We start from the raw sequence: 12,037 nt of genomic DNA, 5'->3' as shown, positions 1-12,037 counted from the left end.
TCAAATTATGAAATGTTCTACTAGAAGGATTTTTACACCAAAAAGTCACTAAAGTCACTATTTCCCTAAAAATAGTCACTAAAGTAATTTTTTCACTACTAAAATAGAGTGAAATTTAAAAGTATCAACAAAATGTTTAAATTGAGTACTTGGCACTAAGAAAGGCTACAAAAGTTTTAACAAAATATAGAGAAAAAGGTTGTAATATCGGCCTAAATGCCCCTAATTTGGGCCCATACATAAATTCAGCAATCGACTAAATTTTCAATAGAGACCAAACACATCCATTAGTACCGTCCCGATACCGTGTTCATCTAGATAAAATTGATAAATAGCAGATTTTTAGCGATGGGCCCAATCTTAAATCCATAGGCCAACATTAGATCCATTTCCCCTAACTGTTAAAAAAAATTGAAAATTTTAACCTGGGTGACCAGTGAACCGCAAAACTTTAGACCACCAGGAAAATTATTGGGAAATACCTTCAATTTCGATTAAAAATCGGGGAAAACATACCTCCTTTCCCATTAAATTAATTGTAAACCTTAGAAAGTTTCCAAAAGTATCTGTCTGCGATAGATTTTCAAAAGTCTTTCAAGGATGATTAAGAACTTTAAAAAATCCAAAGAAAATTTTAAGAGAATTTCAAAGGATTCTAGGGATGACACCAATATATATCAGAGAAGAATACCAAAGTACAGACTACGAAAGTCTCATGTAAAATTAAGTGCTCTGAGGACCGATTTCTTCATTTTCGCATAAATCTTAAACCAGGTTTACCTATATAGTTAAACTTGGCTTAACATATACGAGCGTCGCTTTTGATTATTGTTAAAACATTTAGAGACGCAAAATTCAGCTCCGAAACAATTTTGGAAATAATTCCAATATAATTGAGAGTTCTGAGAAGAATTCTATGATGATTGGATGAGGATTCTAGGTCCAATTCTTATAAGAATTCAAAATTAGTTCTAAAAGCAAGACTTAAAGAACTTCCATGAAAATTCCGTGAATTCCAAAGATGGTCTCTGTGGATAGTTCTAAAAAAAATTCTGGAGTGATTTCTGAAGATACTTCTAAGAGAATTCTAAAGAGCTCGAAATAAATTCCAAGAAGAATTCCAATGGAACCGAATTTTGAGGGTTCAATCTCAAAGGAATTCTGAGATGGATTTTTGTTTTGATACTTCTGAGGAAATACCATGGGAATTCTAAGGAGAATATGAAATGATTTTTTAATTGAATGCAGGGGAGATTATTCTCAGCAGAAATTTCTGAAATTTCTGAGAATTCAAATAAAATTAAAATGGATTTATGGAAGGAGCCTTCAAGAAGTCCCTAGAAGAATCAATAAAAAATCGAAAATAATCTATTTTAACTAATCATGTGTTATTAATCCTTGCGTCAATTTAACGATAAACATAGTCGAAGATGATTAACGTCAAACGTGGACTTAGAGTGGAGATTTTATACGATAGATGAGGAGATTCAATTATAGAGTTGATAGTTCCGTTAAAGTACGGCAGTGTGAAAATTGTATGTATATAGAAAGTAGAAAGCGAGCAAAGGACAATTTTGAGGACGGTACGAATCGGGTAGTTGTTTGCGTTAGATGGCGACTTGAGTGTGACACAATCGGTAGAACTGTTTCCGCACATCGGCGGTACATGATCAAATCAGCGATCATCGCTTTTACCAGGGGTGGCAGGGGAAACACCCCTCACCATCCCTCATTAACGGATGAGCTTGGCAAAGGAGACGCTCTACCCGATTCGTACCTTCCTCAAAATTGTCTTTTGTTCGCTTTCTACTTTCTACACGCAAACCAAAAATCTATTACAATAAATGTTAGTTCCGTTTCCTATCATCCTCTGTTCATGAACATCGCAACGAATGTTAGGAATTGACCATGCAAGCGATGTAATGGTTTTTTGCCTTTTTTTATTTCGTGTTAGCGTGGATATTTCGACGCACGTTGTAGAACATTGTAGAACGACGCACACACTTGCCTCGAATGCCTCTATTACAATGAATGTTAGTTCCGTAATGGTTTTTTGTCTTTTTCATTTCGTGTTCTATCTACGCTTTCGACTATACCAGTAAGTTTGTAGAACGACGCACATTGTAGAACATTGTAGAATGACGCACACACTTGTCTCGAATCTCTCTTGGAGAAAAAGCATACGAAGTCGAGCATTTTTATTTCGTGTTGCATGTACGCTTTCGACTATACCAGTAAGCTTGTAGAACGACGCACATTGTAGAACATTGTAGAACGACGCACACACTTATCTCGAATCTCTCCAGCAGAAAAAGCATACGAAGTCAAGCATGCGAGAAAATGAGCGCTTCATCTTTGCTTTTAGGCTATCCACATTCAAGAGCATGGAAAGTGCAGTGGAGAAAGCACAGGTCTGATAGTCGCAACGTCCGAGGTTCGAGTCCAGTCGGCAAATTTTTTCTATTTTTTTCGACATAATTAATTTTACTCACTAATACACTCTACATTTTTCGGTCTCCAATTTTCTTACATCGGACCGCAGCTACGTATATCGCATCCTCGGTTCATGCGGTCTCCACTTACATCCTCTGATGATGAATCCCACATAATTGTAAGCGAATCTTACATCCACCGGTTGGGTGTATATACAAATTTCACACTGTCATACTATAACGGAACTATCAACTCTTTACTTCCATCTCCTAATCTATCGAATAAAATGTCCGCTTAAATTATGATATTTGATGTTAAGCATTTCCATAATCTATTTCCAAGAATTTTGTTGATTGTTCTGCAAAGAATTTCAAGAATGTTAAAAGCTAAGAAGCTTAAGAGAAGGGGAATTATTCTAAAAAAGCTTTGAGATCATTCTGAAGAAATTCTGTGAAAAGCTCTTTGCGAATTATCAAAGTTATCAACCTAGATATACAAAAATTTGAAGATTTCGAACGCAGAATCAAATTCAAGATCATAAAAAGGGGGATTACTATTTGCTAGTCATCATGTATAACGTAGGCAAAAGTAAATTATTCAGATCACTTCAAATGCTCTTCACAGTAGATTCTGTTTGAAATTTGATTTTAAGTTCCATGACATAAAATGTTTATTTCAATATCAAACCCTTTTTTAATTTCACAGTTACCATACACGCAAACCAAAAATCTATTACAATGAATGTTAGTTCCAGTTCCTATCATCCTCTGTTAATGAACATCGCAACGAATGTTAGGAATTGACCATGCAGGCGATGTAATGGTTTTTTGTCTTTTTTTTATTTCGTGTTCCATCTACGCTTTCGACTATACCAGCAAGCTTGTAGAACGACGTACATTGTAGAACATTGTAGAACGACGCACACACTTGTCTCGAATCTCTCCAGCAGAAAAGCATACGAAGTCGAGCATTTTTATTTCGTGTTGCATCTACGCTTTCGACTATACCAGTAAGCTTGTAGAACGACGCACATTGTAGAACATTGTAGAACGACGCACACACTTATCTCGAATCTCTCCTGCAGAAAAAGCATACGAGGTCGAGCATGCGAGAAAATGAGCGCTTCATGTTTGCTATTAGGCTGCTCTTATTCAGAAGCATAGAGAGAGCAGTGGAGAAAGCACAGGTCTGATAGTCGCAACGTCCGTGGTTCGAGTCCAGTCGGCAACCTTTTTTTTCTATTTTTTTCGACATAATTAATTTCACTCACTAATACACTCCACATTTTTTGGTCTCCAATTTTCTTACATCGGACCGCAGCTAGGTATATCGCATCCTCGGTTCATGCGGTCTCCACTTACATCCTCTGATGATGAATCCCACATAATTGTAAGCGAATCTTACATCCACCGGTTGGGTGTATAAATGGTTACTTATTTAGTATTTACAAGTCACTATTTCGTCACTATTTTCGTAATTTTAGTCACTAAAGTCACTACTATTATATCGCATCAGCACTACCGACCCTGCTGATGGCCAGCAATCATAACCCCACTGCATGGATTTGATGAGCGATTCTTCAAATTTATGCATGACAAAAGTATTAAAGAAATATCTTTTTTGACATTATTCTCCATAGGAGTGATCAGCGAATCAGTGGAATCAAGCAATCATTTCTAAAAATCAATCCAAAAATAATTAGAAACTATCGATTTTTTTTTCTGTTTCATTACTTTCTTTGCACAATTGAAAACCGCCGGAAAATTGAAGCTTCACTTTAAAACCTATAGTTGCGTCTGTGTACGCTTACGATAACCTCAAAGAGGCCTCTACTGCACGCGTGGTAACAATGGCTGTGTACACATGTTCCTATCTATGAGTGGTGCAAATTTTCCAGCAGGCTGAATGCTTACGAGAGTGCAGAAAAATTGAAAGCGACACGCGTTCTAAATATTCTCTATCCTCGAATAGGCAGACGCAAGAGCAGCCAGAGCCATGTTCCTAAGGATTTTCCAACCGCTTCCGAAGAAGCTCCTCGATTTTTCCTTCAAAAGCGTCAGCATCATTGGCAGAGCATGAATGCCTAGAATATATTTTTTTCATCTGTCATGCTTCGTACCGGAAAGCAAAGCGAAGGAAGGAAGCTTATAAAAAACGTCGAAAACATGTTGGTTTTATTGCTTCTGCAGTGATAAGGGAATAAGGAAGGGAAATGTTTCTCCCGGTGTGAGCTTTCCTGCGACAGGATAATCGTAACGAACGGCTTGAAAGTAGATGCTATATGGGAAATTTTATTAAAATTTGCCTTCCTTTCTTTTGTTCAACATTTCAGCTAATGTCGCGACAACACTGGAGCAGCTGGGATCGATCATAACATCGGATTACGACGGCAATCCGCCCATCTACGTTACCAGAAGGCGTCAACCTGATGGAACCGAAGACATTTATGTCAACAATGCCAAAATCATTCGTAATCGGTCGAACGTTCAAATGTCCAATCAGCTCGGGAAAAAGCAGGTAATATATATTCTTATATTATTGAGGCTAATTTTTATGGATCAGTGATTCTCAGGGTAGTTCTAAAAATCTCTTAAAAAGATTGTACATGATACATGGAAAGAATACAACTCCCTTCTCCTCGATTAATCTTATCAAAAACAACCAAATCAAAACCACCGTCTTATCGAACTAAATTGCTTCTATGTTCACAACATCGTTGCTTATATCAACCGAAGCGCATAACTTTAACGACTCACAGCCCCCAAATCGGTTCTGCTGTTCAGTTTGCCGATCATAAAAAAGAACCTACGATGAATGCAAGCAAATATATTTATCGTTGTACTGAAGGGAAGCCATGAACCTCCTGTGTTGAGAGAACATATGTCAGAAATAATTTCTTCCCGTGTTATTCAAATAAATTCTTGGTCCTTTGAAAGAAACAAGAACAGGAACTCTTAAAGAATTCTCAAATAAAGAGAGGGGAAACTGTTGAGCGGTACTTCAGTTCTTTTAGTACTTATGTGTAATACGAGTTTTGGTGGCTCCTATTTCGGAGGGAATCTACTAAAGTTATGTGTTTATACAGAAGAATCAAGCAGAACGAAAGTAGGTTTAGGCGAATGTTGCAGTACAAACATTCATTTTGTTTTTAGTCAACATTCTCCAAGGAAAAAACAATGTGGTGTGGTAAGTGAATGTCTATCATGTACCCTGAAGTAGAAAAGAAAGTTTTTAGTGGCACAACGTAAGTTTTCTTGCAGCCGTCGGGGAAAATGTTGAAGCAAGATGAACAGGGTTAGGATCTGGAATGCTTCTATGGGTTAAGACAAAATGAAATGCTTCTATCAAAAATGACCTTTCCATAAATAATTAAATAATTACATTACAATTCGGTGCAAACAGTTTCAAATTCCATACAAACTTCATTGGATTTACGTCGGCATACCGTATCACATACACGAGGTCACCGCCGACGAGAATTAAACAGCTTCTATGCCGCCACCGCCATCGCCACTACCAATCAAATTACCGGCGCACAGATCTAATTTGTGTCTTAATAAATAAACTAATTAGTAAAAAAAATACACATCGCTAGTGTGTTAACTGACTTATACCGAATATACGTATTATTCGGGAAAGCACGAACTCGTCTATTTTTCCGTTTATTTTGCTATACCTAATAAAGACCTCCGTATACAAATAATTTCAGGTATGGTGCAACCATATCACATAAGGTTGAAAAGATGCTCCGGCACCTTTTTAAGGTTATTTTCTATGCGGGATGTTAAATGAGACGGATAAAACGCCATTCAACACAGTTGGGGCGCTGCTATAAAACAAATTCTACATCAAGTCATAATTCTAGGACGATTAAGGATCAGTTGAAAAGTGGTTCACCAGGTAAAAGTCATTATCGGGAAGCATGTTGTAGTTTCAAAGCTCGTGATGAATTTCCTGAGAGTGATGATCGACGAACGACTTAACTTCAGAAGCCACGCCGACTATTCCTTCGAAAAGGTGGCGAAGGTCATCGAGCAAATTGTTACAATCATTCCTAATAACTCAAGACCAAATAGTTGCAAGTGGCGTATACTAAAGGGTGTTACGATAAAAGTTATGTGAAACAATTCTGCGTGTAAATTGATTATATGTTTTATTTAAAAAATCAAACTATTTTTCTCTTATAAATTCAATTAGTGTAACATATTAACAGGACCGAATCTGGGCCTTTCGTTAAACTCCTGTCATCAGACTATGTATAGGCACCTCATCCACTCCATGGCCTTTTTCCGTAATAGCAGGATGCAACATCCAGCCAAAACAGCACGGAACAATCGTGTTGCTTCAGAAAATGCAGCAAACGTTTTTCCAGACACTCGTTCACGTAAATTTCCTGGTTGGTTCAAGCACAGGTACAGATACCCGACTAAAGTCCAGCATCAAAATGACAGCAAATTAAAATCAAGTTTTGATATCAACATGAAACTGAAATCGTAATTTGATTTCAGTTTTGCCATTCTTAAATTTGATACCAAATTTTGTTTTCATTTTGCTGTACATTTGCTCATCAAAAAAATGTTGTTGCGGGTTTGTTTTCATTGCCTTAGCATAACATCAAATTGAATACTTGTTTTGTTATCAACAGGAAAAATTTATATCAAATTTAGTTTACAGTTTGCTCTCACTGATAGCAGAAATAGTTTTCAATGTGATGTCACAGGAAGATTTTTTTGCTCTCAATTTTGATATTTTAACCGTTAAAACGACCAAAACGACAGCAACCTGAGTAATCATTTTCAGTGAAATCACAACATCAAATTTAGATTTCCATTTGATCTCAGACTTTGCTCGGGTAGCCTGCCCAAACCAGATATTTCTTAGCGAACTTCGACAGTTTAATATGGTTGAAAATGTCTGTCGCCTTTCCCCTTCCAGTTGCTCTATAAAACTCCTGCCCAGAAAGCTGTTCGAAGTCTGTCTTGACGGCCAAAACTGCGTGATAATGTTTGCACCATCATACATATATGGCTGATAAAGATAAAGTGAATACGGAGGTGTAAATCGGCATTCTTAGTAAGTATGTCCTTCCGTGGATAACTGAGCAATATGAATCGGCGCCGTGGACTTTCAGCTAGACGGGGCACCACGCCACACCTCGAACCGCACGCAGAATTGACTAAAGGGACAGCTGCCGTTCTGACCGAAATATATGTGGCCGCCATCCAACCCCGATCTTAACCCCTTGGATTATTTAGTGGCGAGCCATAAAGGCCAAGTCCTATGCCAAACACCACTCCAGGACAGCAAGCGTTAGACAAACATTGACCCGCGCCTTGAGAGATATGGATCTTTATTATCTATCGATGATTATCATCGGTTTAAGTACTTACAAACAATTCCCATTTGAATATATGATTTTTCCACTCCGAAAATTTTCCGATTTGTTTTTGTTTTCACCGTGTTTCATGGTGCAAACATTATCACCAAAACGGTAGGTTTCATCGTGCAAAATTTTGATGCGTTGCTCAATGGACAATTAAAAAATGATTTAGTTGGTTTCGAATTGACGAGCACAATTTGCCTGAATCATGCTTTCCTATAACGTTATCTAGAAAACTCTATCCATTTTCCGCAACGCGGTGTGAAATGTACCAAGCTTAATCATAGAGGAAAAGGAGAAGGTGTCAAATTAGAACCACAGCAAATTTGGCTTTACTCGAGTTGTTCGCAGATGACAGGCGTTGCAGTACTGTGGTTGCTCATCTTGTTTGAAAGTCATTTTGAAAACTGAAGAGCAAATATTAAAATCAAAACTAGGGGCACACACACCTACTAGGTAAATGAGGGGTGTTCAGGTTGATTAAATACTCAATTAAACGAAATGTTTCAAGTTTGAGTCGACTAAATTTTAATCATAACACCCTTTAGCTAGCGTTTCTTCATCGATGTTCACACGGAAACAAATCCGACTCCATTTTCATGAATAAAAAAATCATGAAATCTAAAAACTTGGCACCCCATGAAATCATAACAATGATACATAGGTTTCTCTTATACACCTTTTGCCTTCCTATTTATACAAGTACTCAAGTGGTCAAACTATGAGTTTAATGATCGTAAGGTTCTGGGTTCGAATCTAGTATGTTGCTTTATTTATTTTTTTTATATGTTTTGGTTTAAAAACTAAAAGTTAAAATCATGAATTTAGTTCATGATTTTAACTCGGATAATTCATGATTTCAGGAATCTTGGGTGCGTTACGCAAACATAGTTCATGACATCATGAATATTATTCATGGTGTATTTTCATAACATGAAAATACGCTATGTTCATGAAATCATGAGTCAATTTTCTCATTTCGGATTTTTTATTTATTCCCGTGTAGGTACGGTGGTTCACCAGAAATAACCTTCTTCTTCTTCTTCTTCTTCTTCTTCTTCTTCGTCTTCTTCTTCTTCTTCTTCTTCTTCTGCTTCTTCTTCTTCTTCTCATTATTCTTCTTCTTCTTCTTCTTCTTCTTCTTCTTCTTCTTCTTCTTCTTCTTCTTCTTCTTCTTCTTCTTCTTCTTCTTCTTCTTCTGCGCATTTCAAGCTAATTGCATATCGCATATTAGCTTATTGCGTGCTCGCAACTTAGTTTTCTAGATGCACTTGCACAGTTATTAATTTAGAGCTTTCGATGCCTGTACCATTTTTGCATTAGTATAATTGTGTGGCAAGTCCAATCATGCTTCTATGCCCAGGGAAGTCGAGAAATTTTCCAACCCAAAAAATTCCTAGACCGGACCGGGAATTGAACCCAGCCACCTCCAGCATGGTCTTGTTTTGTAGCTACGCCTTTGCCGGCTGAGCTAAGAGAGGCCCCAAATACCAGAAATAACCATTATGATCAAATGGCCTGATTTTGACAACCCTCTTTTTAAAAATCTTTTCAGATGTTCTAAGAAATCCATTCGGTTTTTCAGAGGTCTTATTGCACCAATTTACATATCATACGTAACAACACTTACATATTCATCTTTAAGATGAATGAGATAGATTAGACATTACAGTTATGTGAAGCTATTGTATGGTAAAAATCTTATGTGTGGAGGGGCTAACAAATTCGGGTCATTTCAGTATTACAATAAAATAACAATAGAATGCAATATATGCTGTTGGAGATAATTGACCCCATAGTAACTGCATCTCATTGTGACAGTTTTACACCACATACTGTGTTTTAAAAAAAATCAATAATAGAAAACCAATAAAATGTATTGTTGAGAGATCAACTTTGTCCTACAAAATTTCATTTTATATGGTAAGGATACTTAACAACTGCCCTCTTCTATTGTTAAAGTTTACGTTTCTTATTGTATTAAACAATAAGTTCTGTTGCACTTTTAATGTTTTAAACAATAAAATGTATGAAAGCAACAATAGATTTCATTGAAACCATAGTTCTATTGTTTTTGTTAGGTGTATTTTTGTTCAGGCAACCTGGGCTACTGCGCTAGCAAAATCAAACGAAGTTAAACCATAGAGGTAACTCTTAGACCAAAAGGTCCCGAAGAAACATGCTCAACTTTTTGGCTCAGCTCTGGTACTATCTTCGGTCCCAAGCTAATCGATAAACCCCTCGAAACATAGGAAAATCCACGAACCCCTCATTTAATCTGTCAAACTTTCAAAGCGAATCAAAACAAACATATTAAAGTACTAGAATTTCGACTAGAATGGGCTACGTTAATCGATTTGCTTGGAACAAATAGGCTAGTCAAGTAGTGAGCCAATTTAAAATCGTTAGTTTCCACCGGTTGGTTGAACACTAGGTAAAGACTTAAGGGCGGTCGACATAGCGGCATAGCAGCAAGATCAATACATTGAATTCCGTTTGACAACCCACAATGAGTGCGTTGCGGCAAAAGCGGTATTGTACTAAATCGCGTTTTTTTTTTAATTTTGGAAATACGCGGTGCGGTTGAGCGGCAACCTGAGAAGTGCTCAATGGTTTCAGTTGTATTTTTTATAATTTTGAATTAACCAGACCTTCAAGACGTGAACCAAATAACCATCCATGTTCCAGGTACCCCCGGGAAGTGGTCAGATTCTTCTTGAACCCTCATATGACACATCAACCTACATGAGAATTCTTAAATATGATCATTGGTGGCCATATTAAGTACTGAAGATTACGTTAGCCGTGTACCCCGGGTAACTGGTTGTATTATTCTTGAACCAACACCCTCATACAACGCATCAAACTACATTCGAATTCAAACATTAGATCATTGATGGCCATATTAAGTACTGAAGATCACGTTAGCCAGAACCGGACATGTTCCGGATACCCAGATAATTGAAACTTGAACCAACATCTTACATGAGAATTCAAAAATAAGATCATTGGTGACCATATTAAATACTCAGGACCACGCTGGCCAGGCATGTTTCGGGTGCACCTGGGGAGTTTAATAAATTTCCCGAAATTTTCCTGAGGGCAATGGAACTTCTCTGGAGTTCTAGGCTCTTTCCTGTAATTATTTTCAGAACTACTCCGAAGGTCTCTTCAGAACTACTCTGAAACTCTCCACCGAAATACTCTGATGTTCTCCTAAGAACTACTCTGATGTTCTCCTAAGAACTACTCTGAAATTCTCCTCAGAATTACTCTTAAGTTCACCTCAGAAATACTCTGAAGGTCTCCTCAGAACTACTGTGAACTTCTCCTGAGAATTACTTTGAACTTCTCCTCAAAACTACTCTGAACTTCTCCTCAGAAATGCTATGAAGTTCTCCTCAGAACTACTCTGAAGTTCTATCCAGATGAAGTTCTCTAAATCTTTCCGATACTACACAGTTCGAAAAAGTAGTGTAAATTTCTGTTCAATGTGATGCACATAAATGGAGCGTCACATATGATATATCAGTGCCAACATTTCAAAGGGGCGTAATTGCATTTGTAAACAATGATTTTCGTCGTCGATTTCTCGCGAATGAAAGCTCACTCATAGAAATGAATGACACCAGCAGGTAGAGGAATGATTCCTGTCCCAGCTAGCATTGGTAATTTGGAGGGGTGGGCTTTTATTTGCGAGAAATCGATGACTAAAGCCATTATTTACAAAAGCAATTACGCCCCTTTGAAATGTTGGCACTGATATAATGTAAACGTATATGATATGTTAAGTTCTGACACATTTCATGCAATGTAGCAAATATTGTATACAAAAGCCCATCTTTGTTAACAACATTGTTTGCAAGTTGCTCGGTTGCGTGAAATGAAATACAAGTCTAAGTGAATGAATGTTTACATCACAATTAAAATTCAGAATTTTTATTTGTGTAAAGATATCTTTACTCCCCAGAAGTTTTTTTTAACTAATAGATATACTCAATAAATTCGAGTTCTCTGAACTTCCCTAAAATTCACGGAGCTTTCCTTAAGCTCCTGCAGTTTTCCTGCTATTCATGACTCTTCTCCGAAGCTCTCGATATTTCCCCACGGTTCATGGTACTTCTTCAAAGTGCCCCCAATTTTTTTGATGTTAATACAAATTCAGGGACGATTTCTGAACTTCCAGGAATTACAAAGCCCGTTGGATATTGTTACAAGAATTCA

The 12,037-nt window shown here is 37.2% G+C and overlaps 1 protein-coding gene across 4 annotated transcripts in view; it reads left to right on the top strand.

Moving 5' to 3' along the window:
• The window catches only part of Fas1 (fasciclin 1), a 564,588-nt gene that overhangs the window by 420,565 nt on the left and 131,986 nt on the right, over positions 1-12,037 (top strand). For all 4 annotated transcript variants that reach the window (XM_065230988.1, XM_065230990.1, XM_065230989.1 and 1 more), the window contains exon 3: positions 4,766-4,950. In XM_065230988.1, coding sequence (XP_065087060.1) covers positions 4,766-4,950 — 185 coding nt within the window. The remainder of the gene's footprint in view (positions 1-4,765; positions 4,951-12,037) is intronic.

This window comes from Ochlerotatus camptorhynchus, unplaced genomic scaffold (genome assembly GCF_037179485.1).
Source record: "Ochlerotatus camptorhynchus isolate MF236.1 unplaced genomic scaffold, CSIRO-AGI_Acam_v1.1 ptg000336l, whole genome shotgun sequence".
NCBI lineage: Eukaryota > Metazoa > Arthropoda > Insecta > Diptera > Culicidae > Ochlerotatus > Ochlerotatus camptorhynchus.
This window is presented reverse-complemented; position numbering and strand designations above follow the sequence as displayed.